At 37.8% G+C, this 22,250-nt stretch overlaps 1 protein-coding gene across 1 annotated transcript in view; it reads left to right on the plus strand.

The window, feature by feature from the left end:
* The window catches only part of LOC309707078 (CUB and sushi domain-containing protein 1-like), a 451,615-nt gene that overhangs the window by 316,113 nt on the left and 113,252 nt on the right, over positions 1–22,250 (plus strand). The window contains exons 18-24 of the mRNA XM_082534186.1: positions 400–538; positions 6,613–6,800; positions 6,916–7,104; positions 13,275–13,391; positions 13,942–14,157; positions 14,928–15,116; positions 19,372–19,541. Coding sequence (XP_082390312.1) covers positions 400–538; positions 6,613–6,800; positions 6,916–7,104; positions 13,275–13,391; positions 13,942–14,157; positions 14,928–15,116; positions 19,372–19,541 — 1,208 coding nt within the window. The remainder of the gene's footprint in view (positions 1–399; positions 539–6,612; positions 6,801–6,915; positions 7,105–13,274; positions 13,392–13,941; positions 14,158–14,927; positions 15,117–19,371; positions 19,542–22,250) is intronic.

Raw genomic sequence — 22,250 nt, forward strand, 5'->3', positions numbered from 1 at the left:
GAAATTTTGGAACTGAGCTATAAAGTAGTGACGGTATGTGCCAGTGTTGCTGCCTGCAGCTTGTGCAGGGAAACGGAGTTATTTTTTGGCACCATTTGACACATAAATATATTTAATTCCTCCTATAAATTATAATGTGATAATTATTTTGGGCTTTTTCAAACATCACTAACTCAAAATTGCTTACTGTAGCACATGATGGGCTCACTGTAATTTCTGAAGGTAAATGTTTATGTATGAAATATAGAAATTCAGAGTGGATTAGAATGATAAAATAAACAGAGCAGACAATTAATCTGCTAACTTAATGAAATAGGAGCAATTTACAGACATTTACAAGGAGAAAATGATTAATTTTATTTCCTGTGGTTGTGTGTGGGGGTCTTTGTTTCCATCCAGCTCCCTGTGGAGGGCATCTTACAGCTCCTACAGGTGTTTTGCTATCTCCTGGTTGGCCCTCCTTTTACAAAGACTCTCTGAACTGCCAGTGGGTGATTGAAGCACAAGCAGACCATGCTGTAAAGATACACTTTGACAAGTAAGTGTATTACTCAACTATGCTGTTGACTGATTTGTCAAATGTGTTTGCTCAAAAATTGTTGACATTTGACTGTTAATGGTTAGATAATATGGTACGGTTAGGGAGTGCATTATTTAGTTAATATTTTACTTGGGCAGTCTTTCACATGCAATATAAGGTAGTCAGATATAGATGAGGCTGGTGAGTTACTGCTGCAGTAAATGATTAATGTTGGCTTTTTACATTTTTTTTCTTCTGGAAACAAGCTACAGACAGATGCAGTGTAGCCTGAAACTGCAATAGCAGAAATTTGTCTTTTTGAAATGTGACGTACACGCCGAGTTATCTTCATCGCCTATGAGACATTTCATTTGTGGACGATTCAGCATACTTCTTCTGAAGCAGAGGCTAGTTAATTTTTCATTTAGCTGGTCAGATATAATTATTCAGATACCGCGTTGTTGCAGTGTGTCAGTAGCTCCCAAATCTTGGTTTCTGTTCAACTAGATAGGTTGGTGATATACAACATCCTTTTTCTGGATCATCTACTATTTGATGCTTAGACCCAAAAATCGACTGATTAGGCCCTGTAGCTCCAACTTAATGCAAATGGGTTAATTAGTGTTTAAGTGTTTTAGCTATTTAATAGAATAATTCAATTCAATTCAATTTTATTTATATAGCGCCAAATCACAACAAAAGTCGCCTCAAGGCGCTTCATAGATACAGAGAAAAACCCAACAATCATATGACCCCCTATGACCAAGCACTTTGGCAACAGTGGGAAGGAAAAACTCCCTTTTAACAGGAAGAAACCTCCGGCAGAACCAGGTTCAGGGAGGGGCGGCCATCTGCTGCGACCGGTTGGGGTGAGAGAAGGAAGACAGGATAAAGACATGCTGTGGAAGAGAGACAGAGGTTAATAACAGATATGATTCAACGCAGAGAGGTCTATTAATACATAGTGAGTGAGAAAGGTGACTGGAAAGGAAAAACTCAATGCATCAAGGGAATCCCCCGGCAGCCTACATCTATTGCAGCATAACTAAGGGAGGATTCAGGGTCACCTGGTCCAGCCCTAACTATATGCTTTAGAAAAAAGGAAAGTTTTAAGCCTAATCTTAAAAGTAGAGATAGTGTCTGTCTCCCGAATCCAAACTGGAAGCTGGTTCCACAGAAGAGGGGCCTGAAAACTGAAGGCTCTCCCTCCCATTCTACTTTTAAATACTCTAGGAACAACAAGTAGGCCTGCAGAGCGAGAGCGAAGTGCTCTAATAGGGTGATATGGTACTACAAGGTCATTAAGATAAGATGGGGCCTGATTATTTAAGACCTTGTATGTGAGGAGCAGGATTTTGAATTCAATTCTGGATTTAACAGGAAGCCAATGAAGGGAAGCCAAAACAGGAGAAATATGCTCTCTCTTTCTAGTCCCTGTCAGGACTCTTGCTGCAGCATTTTGGATTAGCTGAAGGCTTTTCAGTGAGTTGTTTGGACATCCTGATAATAATGAATTACAGTAGTCCAGCCTGGAAGTTATAAATGCATGAACTAGTTTTTCAGCGTCACTCTGAGACAGGATATTTCTAATTTTAGAGATGTTGCGCAAATGGAAGAACGCAGTCTTACATATTTGTTTAATATGCACAGCAAATCCAGCATGTCCAAATTAACACTGTCGGATTTGATTTCAACACTGTTGAAGTGTCTATATGGGTCCACACCAGAGAGTGTTAATTTAACTCTTTTTGGAGAGTTGGTACGTTAACTCTGATTTAGTGTTAAACACCAAATCTGTCTGGAGTTGATAATTTAACACTTGGTGTTAAGAGTTTATATATTAACTCTCAAAAGAGTATTTTAGTTTAACTACGTAAGAGTTATCTTCTAATTCATTCTAAAAAGCGGGAATTTTACTGTTCTGAACTTCTAGAAATTTCTTTTGGAAATAAACATTTACTAAAAAGATGCAATGGTTTTTGAAAAACATTTATTCTGAACTGTGCACCACAATTTCAAAACATTTTCTGAAAGACGTAACAGTGTACATGTTCTCACTTTCATTAGAATTTTGTTTATCAAAAGGTCTGACATGGTAAATGCAAATAACAGCATTCTCATCACTTATTTCTTCAATACAATATGCATGTCCTTCATTCATCCCTTTGTGGAACTTCAACGCACTTCTGCTCTCCCCCATATTCCATCTTCACAAGCATATCCTGTGCGGAGATTGAATAAAAATTAGTTGACACTAATTAATGGCACAAATAATCCAGTAAACAATTGCAGCACAGTAAAAAAAAAAAAAAAAGGAATCCTCTTTGAGCCATTACTTGTGTAAAGTATTTTCCCAAAAGACAAAGACACAGGCAACAGGTAATACTGAACTAAATGTAAAACCTCAACCTTTTTCATTTTTACCTAAACCGTGTGCACAAAACTCTGGAGGGATCTAAATGCTAACGTAGAACCCAGTCAGGACGTCAGCTACTGCTGTTTACTCGTGTTTTTATTTTTATTTTTATGGGCGATCGTTTTCAGGCTTCAAGTAGCACCATTATACCAACATTTCACATTCTAGACATTGTTTTAGGTGTATTTGACCAAAAGTTTGACTGAAAATTCACATGCAAGCTTTTTTTTCAAGGCTGTGGTATTTGCACGCAAACAATACCTTTCAGCTAGCTAAAACAGAATATTATGCTATCACCGAGCAACATGGCTAATGCCTTTCACACAGCTTTGTCTCAACTCCAAAGAGCCACAGAAGTAAAAGCTCATAATAATAATAATTGAAACAATCTTTGAAAAAATGACTTACCAAGCATGGCAAACAACTCAAATATGTAGAGCAAAATGTTCTGAAACGGCTTCACTTCAGCTTCGATTGGAGCCGTGCTGGGGGCGGAGTCTGTGAATTTACTTTGTTGGTGTCATAGCCCCTGTAGGAGTTCAGAGTTAAGAGGTCAAGAGTTAATGTTTCCATTGTAACACCTCCAGATTTGACAGAGAAACACTCATTTTTAACACTCGATTTTAACTACTATCATTTTACACCTCAGAGTTACATTAAAAGAATGTGACTCTGCTTAGAGTAAAATTAACTCTACTTTTGCAAGAAGACCATTAACACCAAAACATTTAACACTTTTGAATTTGCTGTGATGTGCATTGAAGGATATGTCCTGGTCAAAAATGACTCCAAGGTTCCTCACAGCGTTACTGAAGGCCAAGGTAATGCCATCCTGAGTAAGAATCTGGTTAGATACCATATTTCTAAGCTTTTCAGGGCCGAGTACAATAACCTCAGTTTTATCTGAATTAAGAAGCAGAAAGTTAGCGGCCATCCAGGTCTTTATGTCTTTAAGACATTCCTGCAGTTTAACTAATTGGTGTGTGTTATCTGGCTTCATGGGTAGATAGAGCTGGGTGTCATCTGCATAGCAGTGAAAATGTATGCTATGTCTTCTAATGATGCTGCCTAAGGGAAGCATATATAATGTAAACAGAATTGGTCCTAGCACTGAACCCTGTGGAACTCCATAATTAACCTCAGTGTGTGAAGAGGACTCTCCATTTACATGCACAAATTGGAGTCTATTAGATAGATATGATACAAACCACTGCAGTGCAGTACCTGTAATACCTACAGCATGTTCTAATCGCTCTAATAGGATATTATGGTCAACAGTATCGAATGCTGCACTGAGGTCTAGCAGGACAAGCACAGAGATGAGTCCACTGTCAGAGGCCATAAGAAGATCATTTGTAACCTTCACTAAAGCTGTTTCTGTGCTTTGATGAACTCTGAAACCTGACTGAAACTCTTCAAATAAGCCATTCCTCTGCAGATGATCTGTTAGCTGTTTGACAACTACTCTTTCAAGGATTTTTGATATGAAAGGAAGGTTGGAGATTGGCCTATAATTAGCTAAGACTGCTGGGTCTAGAGATGGCTTTTTGAGTAAAGGTTTAACTACAGCCAGCTTGAAGGCCTGTGGTACATAGCCGATCATTAGAGATAGGTTGATCATATTTAAGATCGAAGAATTAATTAATGGCAGGACTTCTTTGAGCAGTTTTGTAGGAATGGGGTCTAAAAGACACGTTGATGGTTTGGAGGAAGTAATTATTGAAGTTAACTCAGAAAGATCAATTGGAGAAAAATAGTCTAACTTAACATCAATGGTACTAAGAGTAGCTGTAAATAATATTACATCTGTGGGATGATTATTGGTAATTTTTTCTCTAATGATAAAAATTTTATTTGTGAAGAAGTTCATGGAGTCATTACTAGTTAACGTTAAAGGGATGGTTGGCTCAAAAGAGCTCTGACTTTTTGTCAGCCTGGCTACAGTGCTGAAGAGAAACCTGGGGTTGTTCTTATTTTCTTCAATCAGTGATGAATAGTAAGATGTTCTGGCTTTGCGGAGGGCTTTCTTATAAAGCAGCAAACTATTTCTCCAGGCTAAATGATGATCCTCTAAATTTGTGACACGCCATTTCCTCTCCAGATTACGAGTCATCTGCTTTAGGGTACGTGTTTGAGAATTATACTACGGAGTCAGGTACTTCTGATTTGAGACCTTAGTTTTCACAGGACCTACAGTATCCAGAGTCGTACGTAGTGAGGAGGTGAAATTATTAACAAGATAATCGACCTCTGTTGGGGTAGTGTTCAGATAGCTGCTCTGCTCTATGTTGGTACAGGGCATTGAAGATGATAACAGTGGGTGGATTATATTCTTAAACTTAGTTACAGCACTTTCAGAAAGACATCTACTTTGATAAAGTCTACTCTCCACCGCTGTGTAATCAATTATTGTAAATGTAAATGTTATCAGGAAATGATCAGACAGCAGAGGGTTTTCAGGAAACACTGTTAAATGTTCAGTTTCTATGCCATATGTTAAAACAAGATCTAGAGTGTGATTAAAGTGGTGGGTGGGTTCTTTTACATTTTGAGAAAAACCAATTGAGTCTAATAACAGATTAAATGCCATGTTGAGGCTGTCATTTTTAGCATCTACATGGATGTTAAAATCACCCACAATAATTATTTTATCTGAGCTCAGAACTAAATCCAATAAAAAGTCTGTGAAATCAGAGAGAACTCTGTGTAAGGCCCAGGTGGACGATAGATGATAACAAGTAAGACTGGTTTCTGAGTTTCACAGCTGGGGTGGACGAGGCTAAGCATCAGGCTTTCAAATGAATTAAAAGTCTGTCTTGGTCTTTCATTAATTAATAGGCTGGTGTGAAAAATTGCTGCCACACCGCCCCCTCGGCCTGTGCTTCGAGATTTCTGGTAGTTAGAATGACTCGGGGGTGTTGATTCATTTAAACTAACAGAATCATCCTGCTGCAACCAGGTTTCTGTAAGGCAGAGTAAATCAATTTGTTGATCAATTATTAAGTCATGTACTAACAGAGACTTGGAGGAGAGAGACCTAATATTTAATAATCCACATTTCACTGTTTTACTCTTTGGTCCAGAGTACTGTATTGTTCTTTCTTTGTAATTGTTTATATTTAAGTTGTTTGTTGCTGGTTTTTAGTTTGTTTTTTTGTCTTTTTGGAAGCTGACACAGTCTCTATGGAGATGGGTTTTTGGGGGGGTAGCAGGAGGAGAGAAGCTGCAGAGAGGCGTGTAAGACTGCAACTCTGCTTCCTGGTCCCAACTCTGGATAGTCATATTTTCGGGGGTTTTAATAAATTTGTCCATATTTCTAGAAATGAGAGCTGCTCCATCCAAAGTGGGATGGATGCCGTCTCTCCTAACAAGACCAGGTTTCCTCCAGAAGGTTTGCCAATTATCTATGAAGCCCACATCATTTCTGGGACACCACTCAGACAGTCAGCAATAGGTGTGACTGATTGATTGCTTACATATCAGTCAAGTTTCTTATATGGTAGTACTTTGTTATAGCTCAGTGTTTTGTTTTGTTTTTGCCTACAGTGGATAAATTGTGCAAAATGAACAATATTGGCGAGTTTCTCTTTTTTCAGCGTTGGAATTTATTAACATGTATAACTTGCAGTTGTGAATTTCATGTGCGTGTTTTTTTTTTTGTTTTTTTTTTCTCTAGGTTCCAGACAGAAGTCAACTATGACACACTGGAGATCAGGGATGGCCCCTCAGCATCCTCTCTCCTGATCGGCGAATACCATGGTACCCAAGCGCCTCATTTCCTGATTTCCACATCAAACTTCCTGTTCCTGTTGTTCACTACAGACAACAGCCGCTCTGCCACAGGCTTCAGCATCAGATATGAAAGTAAGTCTAAATGACTGATAGACTGAAATGCCTGGTAGACACACTCGAAATTGCTTACAGACGCAAATACACTCAACCTTTTGACACTGCGGCGGTTGTGTGATGTGATTTTCAGGTGTGAAAATGGAGTCAGACTCGTGTCTTGATCCTGGTATCCCAGTGAATGGTCGTCGCCATGGCAGCAGCTTTTCCATTGGCTCTCGTGTGTCATTTACATGTGACCCGGGATACACACTTAGCGATCAGGAGCCAATTGTTTGCGAGCAGAATCATCAGTGGAGTCACGCTCTTCCCAGTTGTGATGGTTAGTATCTTCTTTTATTTTATTTGATCTCTTACAGGAATTACCCTGTAGCGTGAGTAATACAATCAGGGGCGAATGCTGTTCTCTCGTGACTCACCTCACACATAGTTTCACATTCTCTAAACATGGAAAAGAGTGAAAAAACGTTGTCAACATACAGCACATACTGACAGAGCAGGACATTGTGGTTTGGGGTTTGTTTTCTTTTAACTAAAGACATTGCCCAGTTTTTGCCTCCAGAAGTGCTTAGTTGGGAGAACAGCTTGAAATAGCTTTATAAATACACCTCTCAAGCCAAAAGCTGCATTAAATGCTTTCATTGGCAAAATAAGTCATCTTGAGCTGAATTTAATTCTGGCCAAATTGTTGTTTGATTGATTATGTGTGTTTTAGAGTTGATGTTTTTAATTCTCCAACTGAATATTGCAACTAAGAAATAGTAGCCACCACAGTCTTTTGTAGGGATTTTTATCTAATCATTTTATTTACACTGGAAATCAATGTATGAGCTCTTTTTTAAGTTAATCTGGCACTACAGGAAAAGTTGAAATTGCATCTTGCTTTGATAGACTTTTGAAAGATTGCTAAATATCAGACTTTGTTATACTATTTAGCACTTTTCTTACAATCCATCTCAACTATAACTATATACATCTCTGTCTTTCGGTGTCTAAATAAATGAATATGTGTCCTTGAAAAGCTTTGGTACAGCATGTGCCAGTCTCATTTAAAGATTATTCTTTAGAAAGAATGATGTGTCCAAACTGCAAGGCTAAAATAAATTAAAAGAGAAAATTTAATTGTTCCAAAGGTGCATAAACACACTTGTGTTCGCTGCACCTTGGACAGGGCTCCATTCTATCACTTGGCTACAACATACAGGCAGATGCACACTGAACTTGACATCTGCTGTATGTACATTTTCTCTGAAGATCTAGAGACACTGTTTTTTTCACTCATGTTCAATCCTGTCCTCATAGCTAAACATTTTTAAGGGAATGTTTTTTTGTTTGTTAAGCCACTTACCACTGACATATGAATCATTCAAAAAATAAAATAAGCCTCTAACTCAGGGGACAGCTTTGTGTCTACACATAACAGACAATATAAAGTAGCAAGGAGGCAGTTTTTAAATTGCACCTTTAAGCACTTTGTTACTAGCAGCCTAGTGCAAAAACACATCATTTGTCAATTTCAGTCAGTTGATGCTGTCAAAACAAGTGGATTCTGAACTCAAAAAAGTACAGTTAAACTTTCCTCTACCATGTGATAAAGCAGGTAGAGGAAAGCAGCTTCCTTTTTCAGCATTGCAAACAAGACAGAACATATCAATCATGGACTGGCCTCCCCAGAGCGTTGATGTCAATATTATTGAAGCAATGTGGGATCATCTTGACAGAGAACAGAACTAAATCTGGCCAACATCCAAAGAAGAGCTTTAAATGTCCTTCAAGAACCTTGGAGGACTATTCCTGAAAACTACCTAGATTCATTAAAAGTACGCTTGCTCAAGAGAGTTCAGGCTGTGTTGAGGAATAAAGGTGGTCATAACCAAATATTGACATTCATGCTCACTGAAGTTGCACAGAAACTTCTTTTGTGTTTCCTTATGTTGGCGCAATTTTGCATGCACTTTAATAAATCTCTATCCGTATTCTCCATTTGGTAGCAAAAAGTAAAGAATTGATGGGTGGCTCAAGATTTCTGCAGATTACTGTTTATACTAAATTTTCTGCGTGGTCACTTCATTTCTACACTGACCCTGAACATTGAAACCTCGTTTGAATATCAACACAAAATACAGGAGACTAAAGATGGAAGAGGCAGAAAAGAGGATCAGTCTGTGTCAGAGGTAAAAGACATTTGAAAGGGAAGGTGCTTTCAGTGACACCAGTAGCTACTTTCCTTCATAGCAGAATATTGAAGAAAAAAAAGTCTGTTCTCTCACTTCTGCCTTTTGCCCTTTAACTTTTTGCAACAGACAGCTGTAATTGAGCAAACAGTCTTCACTCCCACCACAATGACTCAAGCTGGACATTTAGCCTTTGTGAACTTATTTAGGTCAATAGAAATTACTGAAACAGATGCTCCCTGGCTATTCAAAGGGCTTCCTAGTGAGCGTTTTTCCACAGCTTATGCTATGGTGGGAGTTAAACAAACAGCATCTCATCTGCTCTGCCAATTGAACATAATCAAATATGAAAATGAAAGGATATCACAAGTTAGGAGTAAGTTCATGGCAAAGCAATCTATGTCATACTTGCAGCCATGTAAGGCAAATAGTTTTAAACCGGCACTGTGACATTTTCAATTTTCAGCCAGGCATGCCACTGAATGAGACAGCTGTCACATTATAAGACACGTTATTTCAGAATGGCACTTTTCTGAAATGGTGTGTAAGACTTGACTTAATGTAATGTGAGATATAGTGTGCTTTTGGGCAAAGATCACAGTGGAATTATGTGTTAAGTATATTATTACACTACTGAAATTTAGATTAATCACACTTGGCTGCATGTTGTGGAAGTGTGGGACAAAACAACAAGTCTTGCAAATACTGAGCAAACCTACAATATCTACTCACAAAATTCTTGGTTATTCTATTTAAAAGAGCAAAGAAATCATCTTTAAGCTCTCCCACAGGCATGCTGGAAGCGATTCATACACACACTCGCACTCATTAATGGCAATAATGTTATTTACAGGACAGTCTCAGAGGCACAGTTAACATTTCATACACACTACATTACACAGACAGCACTGCATTTAAAATAAAAAGCAAAATGACATGTCATCACCCCCCCAGGCATGCAGGCACCATTCCCTTTCAGTAATGCCAGAACGTCTATTCAACACAAACTATTCATCTTATTCCTGCAGGTCAGTTAAATCACCAAACAGATAACGCTGGCTGCTCTTTTATGTGTCAGGAAGAGTATTGAAGGGGTGCTGTGACATTTTAAAGCATGCAGTTGGTGCCAAGACAACAACTTGTTAGAAGTGACCAAAGTTAGAGAATCACTTAAGAAGACTAAGAATGTATTTAAAGACTAAGAAAAGGGAAGGAGGAGGAATGATGCTGAAAACTGATATGCTATCTCTATATATTTATCTCTCCTCTCTGAAAACCAAGCAGCTCTTTCTTTAGAATCCAGCCTCTTTCTGTTTCATTTTTTTTTTTTTTTTGTTGGTCATGAATCGTCTCTCTTTCTTGTCACATTCTTTCTATGCATTGTTATACACCTCACAGTTTCTCACACACATTTTCTTAACGATCTCTCTCTCTCTCTCTTTTCACACATAGATGATTAGGACCACCAAAGTATGAACCGTTACACACGTTACATACATTACGTACAGACAGATAGGCCTGTTCGACATAACGATATATATTGGTCTATCGTTTCATTTTACGCTATCGTTTGTTTCGTGGTGTCGCAAAATAAACTAAGGCAATATTTTTTCATCGTTTTGATGGTCCCTGTAGTGGCTATATTAATTTCTTAAAGTTCTCTCTTTCTCTTATATTTAATATAACCACACTACGAGCGCCTGTTTTAACCACAACGACGGTAACACCATCGCGTGTCCGCTTACCTTTCACAATAAAGCTCAAGATCCTGTTGAGACTTTTCAGAATAAACTGAATCACGTGAAAGAGCAGATTATTTACGGATGAGAAGTAAAAAAAGAGCCGCCAGGTGCTAAAAAATAAACCTTAGACTCAAACGTTAGAACAGACTTTTCCCCGCAGCACGCCGTGTAATAAATACTCACAAAGAAAACGGCGGCTGTTACAACTTATGTCTAAAAATGTATTGTTTCATGCATCGGTTAAAACACTCGACTCCAGACACACGACGTCCAGCTGGAAACACTTCCCGCAAGTCGAGCTGCCCGAGATTCACAGAATTTACAGAAAATGTTACATTTTTGTGATTTATATCGTTATCGGGATTATAGATGTCTTATATCGGGATATGAGATTTTGGTCATATGGCACAGCCCTACAGACAGACATGCGCATGTGCTTCCCTTAACAAGGGTCATTTAGTCAGACAGTGTCCTAGTTTTTGCCAAATCCTGATGGGAGTCTGAAAAGCTGGCACAGGTTACCGCAACACTCACAAGACAGCTAGTCAGTGAGAGGGAACAGCTCGTATCACAGCTTCTGAAATCAACCCCAGCCCTGTTGAAATATGATATAGAATAGTAGGAAGAAAAATGATCAGACTGAGAGATTGAGAGAGAGAGAGGGGTGAAGACGAGGTCTGCACGCTGGAGTACCTGCAGCACGAAGAAATTAGAGGAGCTGTGAAATCTGTCCTCATAAATGCAAAATCATAAATAGTCTTTTTATAAACCTTTCACCAAACAAATGACTACTGCATTTATCTCTGTAGCTAAAAGATACGTTTGTGTACCAAAATATATATAAATTGACAGTGAAGAAAAATGTTTTGTCTGTTTGTTTTGTTTATAGTCTGGAATCCATTTGTTTTATAGCTGACAAAGAGATTCCTTTTATTGCCATGCCAGTCAAACACCTTGAAGCGCTTTAATTGAATTAAATTTATCTGAACTGCTCTGAATAGTACTGAAAGCGATGAAAGCTCAGTCAAAGAGAAGCAAAGAGTCAATATATTATCTTAGTTCAGAAGTCTCTGATGTACTGCTAGCTCTCTTTTACTCTCCATTACATTGCTATGGCATTTTTCATTCTGCAGTACCCCAAATGAATTTGTCCCGTTCCATATCAGTGAATTGCTCTGTGTGGAGGCTAGGTATCTGGTAACACACACACACACACACCAATCTCTCACTCTCTTTTAACAAACCAGTCTCTGTTTGTCTGTGACATTCTCCCTGCTCTTTCCTTTTGTCCTTTTGTTTCTGCAGTAAGCTCATCTTTAACCTTTGTTTCGTTCACTTTGCAAAATCTCTTTGCAAAAGCTTTTCTAACACAAAGGGTGTTTGCTGAAATCAGCACTGCTCATTGCTCACTGCTCATACTATACAGTAGAATGTTTGCACGCATAACAGGTCGATTTACATACAAGACCTGAGACACCAGGTTTTGGTATTAGTTATGTATGACTAACATCTTAAGATCTTTATTCTTTATTATTATACGTTGTTCTACTGTACATTAATCTTTCTTCTTATGTAATCATAGAGTAAGTCTTCAGTACAGGCCTGAATTTAACACCATGCTAACTACACCAAATTCAGGGGGGATTTTCTGCAGGCTGGGGGGGAAAAAGCCAAGGTCCCAGGAATTTAATAAAGAATTTATATTAATCTGCCAGTAGGTGGTGAGCAGAGTTGGGATCGTTACTCAAAAAATAAGTAATCTATTAGAAATGCTGGTTTCTTTTTTAAAAGATAATAATGTAATACTGTACTTACTTAGTTATCCATGGTGAAAGTAATTAATCACATTAATTTTGTGTCATGACCTAAAATGTATTGTCACATAGTTACCGGTTAAGAATATCTACCTCAGCCCCCTCTCCTGCAGCCTGGTTCCAATCTGAAATAACGAAAGCATCACTATAGTCTTTATTTTAGTGTTGCTAAGTTTGAACAAAAAGCAAAGTTGAAAACCAACTCTAAGAGATTTCAAAATGTTTTCCACACTGATTCTACTCTAACATGTAGAAATGGATGCTACAACGCTAGAAGCTTTGTCAAAGCATGCTGTCACTTTTCACATACTTGTAATGAGCCAAGCTGTGTTAGCAGCATTATGTTTCTGTCTTGGACGCAGTTTTCACTTTACCATTGTGCTATTGTCCTGCGTGCAATAAAAACAAATGTAGTGTCCATATTGTCGCTTCTCAAAAGTTGTAGAGCACCCCACCATTTTCCTCCTCCCTGGAAGGGAAAGGCATGTTCGCCATTATGCAGTCAACTAAAGACCCTTTGTAATACAAGTAACTACATAATTGAACTATAACATGATTACTGAATTAAGTACAATAATGCAATACTTTCTTGTGTTACTGAAAAATGTAATGTGACAATAGTAACATGTTACTTTGGAACTCATTACACCGATCACTGGTGGCGACCTCTTAACGGTACTGAAGACGTGTACATTTTTAGTTTTTTGAATAAAAGAAAATATCCAGCTGTGTTCCAATCTTCTCTGTCTGTCACATTTTCAGCTCTTTGTGGAGGTTATGTTTATGGTAAAACGGGAACAATTCTGTCTCCTGGCTTTCCTGACTTCTACCCCAATTCTCTTAACTGCACCTGGACTATAGAAGTGTCCCATGGAAAAGGTAAGAATGCTCAAATGTAATGGAAATGTCAATCACTGGTTATAACATGTTAAAATATGTATTTTTTCATATTTTAATAATATGGAAAAATGTGTTAGGCAATGAAATGTGGCTGCTCTTTGCCACAAATTCTCCAGTGTACACTTGGACAATTTTTCAAGTGTAAAAAATAGTTCTCTTAGACAACTTGCCACAGCCCTCTCACTATGTTCATGTAATGCCTCTTCATGTAATGCCAGACTGACTCAGAGATGTTGAGATCAGAGCGCTGTGGGGGTTCTATGGTTTTCTTGTCACTGCAGATAGTTTTATATGACTTACACATTATGCAAGATGGATTTGGGACAGAGCATATTCCTCACTGATGGTACTGGATGATGGATAAGAATCTCATGTACAGTGGCTTAGACTATTGCTTATATATATTGCCTGATAGAGTGTATGCTTTGCATATCTGTAACTGTCTATCTTACACTGCATGCCTATCCATCCATTCTTGCATTCATCTATCCTTTCATCCATCTATCCATTTTGCCATCTGTTCTTTCAGGAGTCCATTTGGTTTTCCACACTTTCCATCTGGAAGAGAACCATGACTACTTGTCAATCACAGAGGATGGCAATTTTCAGGTTCCGGTAGCTCGACTCACTGGCTCCGTGCTGCCTCCTAGTGTTAAAGCCGGACTCTATGGGAACTTCAGCGCTCAGCTACGGTTTATTTCAGATTTTTCCATGAGTTACGAAGGATTTAATATCACTTTCTCAGGTAAGAACACCTGAACACAATTTTTTTACTTCTTTTTTAGCATTGCATTGGCTAAAATTCATTTTAAAGCAAATTACAAGGCTTATTAAGTTGGCCTGTTAGTGACTGTATGATGATCCCTTACCAAAAAATAAATAAATAAATAACAAATTCACTGACTTTTCTTTAATGGCAGACTGTTGAAATTTTCAAACTAATAAACCAAATTGTTAGATACAGTGTTTCACCTGCTCAAGTAACTTTTTAATATGCGATGAAAAATGGGTTTTATGCATTATTAAACCTAACTGGTTATTTTGGCAGATATGCAGTACATCTGGTTAAGTGCTGCACTTACATTTAAACGCTTTTATTTGGGACCTGATACATGATACACTAATTTTTGACAGTTTTCTTAAGTATTTCAAACCTATTTGGCACTACAGATTACAGAGCTTCCTATCTCAGTGGATGAAGCAGTCTTAGATGAGACTGCTGCATATGTTTTCATAATGAGATGAAGCAGGGAAAACTAAATCAAATGTGTCCTTTTTAACATGCTTGTAATTTAAGCTAATGACAGTTTAATAAATTAATCTTTAAGTATTTAAATTATTCTGGGGAATTTAAAATGAGTCTTTATGACTCTTAAGTGACACAGCTCCAAATGCTTACATGTAGTGTTAATGCATTTCTTTCTAGTGTTGGCTAATATACCAATTTTTGCACACTTCTTATTAATTAATACCTTCTTTCTTTTTATGCTGACTCATGACAATTTGTCTCTACAGAGTATGACTTGGAGCCATGTGAGGATCCTGGTGTACCAGCATCCAGCAGGAGAATGGGACTCAGCTTTCAAGTTGGTGATTCATTGAACTTTTCTTGCTTCCCTGGCTACCGACTTGAGGGAGAGAGCAAGATCACTTGCCTGGGAGGAGGCAGGCGAGTCTGGAGCAACACGCTACCACGATGTATAGGTAAGATGTCAGCGCTTAGGTTGACTGATTTGCCAGAAATATAAATTGATAGCCACAGCATGCAAAACAGAAATCATGGTAGATTATTTCTTCATTTGAAAAACATTTCCATTGCTAGCAGGAGTCAAACTGGACTTTCTGAGGTTGTGAATATATTTGCAAACGTAAAAAAAAAAAAAAAAAAAGTATTGTTATTTAAAAAAAAATTTTGGTGTTCTTAAAAAATGTAAATTAAAAAAATAAAATTCCTTTATTCTCTCATTACACAGTCATTTTTAACAAATTCATTTTGCTAGTGTTATTGCACCAACAGGGTGCTATTAGGTTAAACAGGATGACATTAGAGATGCTCTTTTTACATTCAGACTATTTTTTATGTAATATTAAACTAAAAAATATAATGTTGAAGATGTTATCTCTTCTATGAAAACAACTGGCAGGTGGCAAATAAAACAAAACTTTTAAAGTAAATTCTTGGCCATATGAATAAACCTGGAGCATTGTTCTAATTCAACAGTATTACTGTATTGCTAACGTAACAATAATCGACTTGTTAAATGTTAGTTTTATTTGCTAGAATTTTGCTGTTTGCACGTTGTAACTTCTTAGCGTTTGATGCGTATCAATGTTTTCTTGGATCCTGGTGGTAATTTGCGAGTCTGACTGGTGGTTGCTGGTAATTTTGAAGCCCAGAAAGAGCAGACTGAAAATGCTATAATAGCATTATCTGTCAAGAGATCAAGCCTGACTAAGAGGAAACTAAGCAAGAGCAGCTGGCAATGTGCACTAGTTTCATCCCCTTTCGTTCCTTCTAAATGTTCCTCTCTTTAGCGCTCTGTCTCTGTCTAAATTTCTGTTTCTCCTTCTCTTCCTCTATATTTTGACAGTCCTTTGATAGATAATTGGGGCATTAGGCGCTATATGAAAAGTGTTAATACCGTGCCTTTTGTTACTCCCCTTTTCCCTTTTCTAATTTCTTTCTGAGCATTTTCAGGCTTGTCTGTCTTGGTTCATCTGCTATCTCTTCTTCTTTTCTTCCCCTTCCAATTCTCTCTTTATCCCTTTCCTGCCCCTCTTCTCGAGGCTCTGTTCTCTTACTCCCACTCTATTGTACTCTTTTCACTTTAAAAGGAATTTCTGAAGAATTGCTGTGACTCTCCTTTATCTATGCTCCTTACCTCCTACCTTAATCTGCTTTAGACACGACAGAACATTTACAGAAATGTTGTTTTGAATTTCAAATTTCTTCAGATTTGATAAACACTGCGTCTTTTTTTAGTGTGTTTTATATTGTTTCAAACCACCCTCTCTCGTCTGTCTCATTACTCCCATTTCCTCTTTTTTTCTTCTAAGTAGTGGTGGTCCTCTTCAGTGGGAGTTAAAAGCCTGCTCGGCTCTCTTCTTTTATCTCCTCCTCATTTGCATATGACAAAACACTATTTGTACAAAGTACCAGTTTATATGAATTCCTAAACTTTGATAGGCACGGCACCTGCTAGATCATTCTGTATAATTTCATGAAGGACTTCTCCGACATACTTATCCAGCCTTATTGTTTACAGGGTTTTTTTGTGTGTTGTTTTGTTTTTCTGCCCTTTTATCAATGTTTTGTCGTTTATTTTCAAGTTATTTTGTTGTTTTTGTAGCATATTTCAGACAATGCTTTTTGAACTGCAGTACAGTGCAAGAGCCTTGAGCCAGCAGTCATTTCTTTATATTTTTGCAGGGTTTTTGTTTTTTTTTTGGACTTGAACAGTAGTTGTCCCGGCTTTCTGAAGGTCTTTCAAATGTTTCAACATTGGCTGCTTTGTCTCTCATTTTCAGTCCAGTCCTTACACCTGACCATTTTCAGGGCAATGTTTTTAGTTTGTTAATCTGACATATGACTCATTCAAGAATAAAAAAGGGCCCTAACCTAAAGAATGAACCAGTATTGTGTCTAAACATAATAGTCTCTTCAGGCATTTTGTGACTAGCAGTGTGTTGTAAATGCATATAATCCCCCCCCCTTTTAGCTGAAACTACAAACATTATCAATGATAGCACAGTTTAACAGGCATAAAATAGTATTTCTGCACCAACAAAGTGAGTACCAAAGAGTTATCAGCTGTTAACGTTGCTTATCTCAGCATGGTGTGCCCTTAAGAAATTTGAAGAAACTGGACAAGTGGAAGAAAAAAGAGGAAGTGGTAGGTATAAAAGATCAGTGTTGGTCAAGTTACTTGAAAAAAGTAATCAGTAACTAATTACTGATTACTTCCCCAAAAAAGTAATCCCGTTACTTTACTGAATACTTATTTTCAAAAGTAATTAATTACTTAGTTACTTAGTTACTTTTTAAAAACACGATTTACAACCTGAATAGGTGATAAAGCGATAGATCTTTCAGCCCAATTCTACTTTTTCTGCATAATCCATCATACAAAATGTAATCAAATGGAAAAGTCTATTTTTAAAACTTGTTTTATTAGTTTTAATATTTTAACTTTATGCATCAAGCAAAAAATAAATTATATGCAACATTCTCTGACTGGAAGAAATTTGTTTAACATTTAAACCTATTTTCTGCACATTCCAGCACATAAAATAAAATAAAATATTATTTTGTGTTTACACTCAGTCTTTCAAATAAATGCAAGTGAAACACAGCAGAAAATATCAAAGACTCAGCGGTCCTGTTGCTCTATTTTCACCTGTATAGCAGGCGGAGGTTTGCCCTGTTGCAGGTGTGCCGCAGCAGTCAGTGGAAGAATCCACGAGTTTCTCTGTGAATTTCACGTTCCGTTGTAGCGCACTCAGTGTTTGCTCAGAAGTTTTGGGGTTTTTTCGCTGTAAAAAGAAGTTTTCTTCCAACGCAGTGAACAGCGGACGCTAATGTTTTCGTCACTTTTTACGGAATCAAACTCAAAGTAAGGTCAGTACTTCCAGGCTTTAAACGCTGCACGCTCATACTGGCACTCGATATATTGTCCATTGTTGATCTGCACACAGCTGTTGTCACGAACGTGGCACTCGCTTACGTCACTGTCATGAGACACTCGCAAAAAAAAAATCAGGGTTTTAGTAACCCTTACATTACTCGTTACTTGAAAAAAGTAATCGTATTACAGTAACGCGTTACTGTAATACGTTACTTTAATACGATTACTTACTGCCCATCTCTGTAAAAGATTACCTACCGAAGATGAACAATAACTGAGAGCCATCTTCTGAAGAAACAGGAAAACATCTAGCAAAGAACCTGGCACAGGACCTGCGAGATGCATCTGGCCCTATAGTTCAATGAAACCTAATCAGAAGTGGCCTCACTGAAAAAGGTGGCAGTGACGAAGCCATTCTTACAGAAGGGAAACACCAAGTGAAGGCTGATGTATGCTAAGCTACACATGAACTGGACTGGAAACCAGAGGCAATTTTTACATTCTTGGTTCAGATCATCATCGATCTTTATGTACAGAGGAGGTCAGGAGAGAGGTACAACAGTGAGTGTCTACAGCCGTCTGTAACACACAGTGGAGGCTCTGTCATGGATCGGGGAGGCAGTTAAGCTTTTTATTTTGGGGGATCTTGTCAAAACTGATGGTATTATGAACGCATAAAAGTACCATCTAAAAATGATCCACCAGGCAGTACCATCTGGAAGAGGTCTGATTAGCAACGGCTTCATTTTTCAGCATAACAGTGATCCCAAACATACTGCTAATGCAGTAAAAGCATGGATAGAAAACCACGCAGTGGGACACTATCAGATATGAATTCTTCTGCAGAATCCCAACGTTGAGATTACTGGGATAATCTTGACAGAAAAATGAACCTTCAAGAAGCTTTCAACTCTTTCTGAAGACTACTTAAAGAAATTACGAGAGAGTTCAGGCTGTGTTAAAAAAATAGGGTAGTCAAACTGAATATTGACATTCAAGCTCTTTAGAACGGTGCAAACTCTGTTTTTGCCTTTTATACCATATTGCTATATTTCCATTTATGTTTGCATCACTTCACCTATTTCTCATTTTTCTAGAGAAACATAAGAGCGGTGGCTCAAGACTTTTCCACTGTTTTTTAATAGACTTTTGCATTGTCTCTGCCGAGTTGAAAAAAAGTTTGTGGCGCTACTTAATATGCGCCATGCTCTCTCCACGTCATGCAGAATGTTTTTTTTTTCATTTAAATAAATTATAACCCAAGCCTGCTATTCAGAGATAATTAGATAGAAGTGTTCTCATTTTGTAACTTCTCCTCTACTGCCTCGCAACAGCTGAGTGTGGGGCCTCCTCACTGGGACCAGAAGGTGTTCTCCTTTCTCCAAATTTCCCCTCCAACTACAATAACAACCATGAGTGCATCTACCGCATTACTACTGAAAAGGGCAAAGGAATCAGGCTGAAAGCTGAGAGCTTCTCATTGCAAGATGGAGATTATCTCAAGGTGTGTACCCTCACATACACACAGATATGCATGCAAAAACGACAAATTTCACCAATTAGTCCTAAAGTGTATAATTTATTTACTGACTCTCTCTCTCTCTCTCTCTCTCTCTCTCTCACACACACACACACGCACACACACACAGACAGACAAAATACATACAGGATTATACTATCAAATGCTGTCAAAATGCAAAGCTGTATGTACTTTGACTTTGCTTGAACAATCATTACGTGTTTGGCTTGCTGAGCTCTAGATGCTAGCATGAATACTCTATGAAATAATGTGTCAAAGCTTTTGTTCTAGCCATGAACATCTGGTCTAATTAATGTGTCAGGGAATGTTTGTCCTTTAATTATATGAGATGTGCAAGTCCAGGAAAAGGAGAAGAGTGAATAACATTAGGGTCTCTGGTTTCTTGGCTTACCTGCTATGTAGTTAAATAGTATTGTCAAGGTAGACCTACCTTTTAGATGTGTTAAACATTGTTGCAAGAAGCAATAACATCCCTGCAGGGGGTTATTAACCATCTTCCCTATTAGTGCTGATGGTGCTCCTGCTGTAGTCATCCATGCTGAATGAATGCTTTGGAAGCAGAGGCACAGAAGGATCAATTCTTCCTCTATTAACCCTCTAATGAATCCACTACAGTGTACAATTATTATTGTGTTTGAAGGTTGGCTTTTTTGCACTTTCATTACTCATATTATGGGGGTACCATCAATAAAATGAATAGCTATTTGACACAATTTGTACAATAGAAGAGAGACGTTTTACCCCAGTTTCAAGCTTTATTGTTGTGTTGCTAGCTATTTTTATTTTGGATGATCACCTCCTGCATGGTTTAGTGTTTACTTTTCAATATCTTTCTTTCTTTAGTTTTTTTGCTGTTTCTTTGTTGTATTCCCTTTTGCATTATTCAAAAAGCAAACTGGTGAAGTGCCAAATAATTGACATCTACTAAAGGCCACTAAGTCAGTGCCCATAGACTCCCAAGTTAAAACTTCCAACTTCAAGGATAACATTAACATGTAATAAACCACAGAGTTCACGTTCAGCCTTTATTTTGGACAAAGAAATGTTTGTTTGTTTGTTTTTTGACAATATATTTATTTGTATTTAGTAAAAAAAATCTAAACTCCTTGAACTTTTTTTCTAAGACACTGAAAGAGGTACATTGATCTTTAGTGTATTTAAAATGTGGAGTTTTTTGGGGGGTTTTTTTAGTCAAGAAATTTTTTTTGTTATAAACTTGATGTTAAAAAATTCCCATCTGCACAGAGAATTACAGATATTTCTGATGCGCATATATCCTCATAAGTCTCGCTCTGGTACATGCCCCGTTGGCAATTGTGCAAGCTATTTTATAGTCTTAGCGCTGTCCTACAGACATCGTCTAAAACTGTTTTTATTCACAATGTCTCTTAGCAGTATTAGGCCTGAGGGCATGGTTAAGCCAGTATGTGGTTAGAGTGTATTATCAGTCTTAGGCCTAGAGCATTGGCTGAGCCTGTCTGTAGTTAGATTGTATTAGCAGGGTTCTTCCTGACTTTTAGAGAGGCTTAACGTCATTGTAAAAGCTGGAACTGTTCCCAGTGGGATGTGTTTGAAAAAAGTAAAAATCCTTTTAACAAAAGGAAAGTGACGCCAAGATGGTTAACAGACACGCAAACGCCTAAATATTCCCTGTATATTCAGAAAAAGGAGATAAAGGAAATCTAATTGTCAACAGGAAATAAAAATTGCATGTACAAAATATCCCATCAAACCTAATCAAAATCATTTAAAAGTTTGCAGACTTTTAAACTAATAAGGTTTTAAATGCTTTTCCCCTTGAAATATATAGAATAGAATAGAATAGAATAGAATTCAACTTTATTGTCATTGCACATGCACAGGTACAGGGCAACGAAATGCAGTTTGCATCCATCCAGAAGTGCTTTAGTGATATAGATATATTACAATATATATTAGCAATAATATAGATATGTGAGTATATTACAGAAATGGGTCTATTATGGTATGTTATAATGTACACGGTATGAAGTATGTTGTGAATATTCTATAACTATAAGTATGTACAGGCTGTAGTGAGTACAAGCTATGTACAGGATATGAACAGGATATAAATATGAAAAACTATACAGAATATGAAATAAATAACATTACAGAATCTGGGATATACAGCTATACAGAAATGGGAACTATGCAAGTTGTAAACAGTTGTAGGATTAAAGATTATCGAATGTACAGAATGATTATTTACACAGAGCTATACAGTAGTGCAGTTAAGATAAGTGAGGGTGTAGATAGTTTCTACAGAGGCTATATAAAGTGCTAGTGGTTGTGAGTGGTGGTTCAGTCCATGTTATTATTGTGTTTGAGGGTACAGTTGTCCATTGTGGGTGTGTGTATGTTCAGTCCATGAGTTTAACGTGGGTCAGATGTCAGGAGGCAGAGTTCAGGAGTCTGACAGCTGTGGGGAAGAAGCTGTTCCGGTACCTGGTGGTCTTAGTCCGGAGGCTCCTGTAGCGCCTCCCAGAGGGCAGGAGGGTGAAGAGTCCATGTGATGGGTGACTGGGGTCTTTGATGATTTTCCCAGCCCTTTTCAGACACCGCTTCCTGTAGATGTCTTTTATGGCAGGAAGTGGTGCTCCGGCGATGCGCTGGGCAGTTTTCACGACCCTCTGCAACGCCTTCCGGTCCGAG

This window comes from Aulonocara stuartgranti (assembly GCF_965226115.1).
Source record: "Aulonocara stuartgranti genome assembly, chromosome: 1".
NCBI classification, from domain to species: Eukaryota; Metazoa; Chordata; class Actinopteri; order Cichliformes; family Cichlidae; genus Aulonocara; species Aulonocara stuartgranti.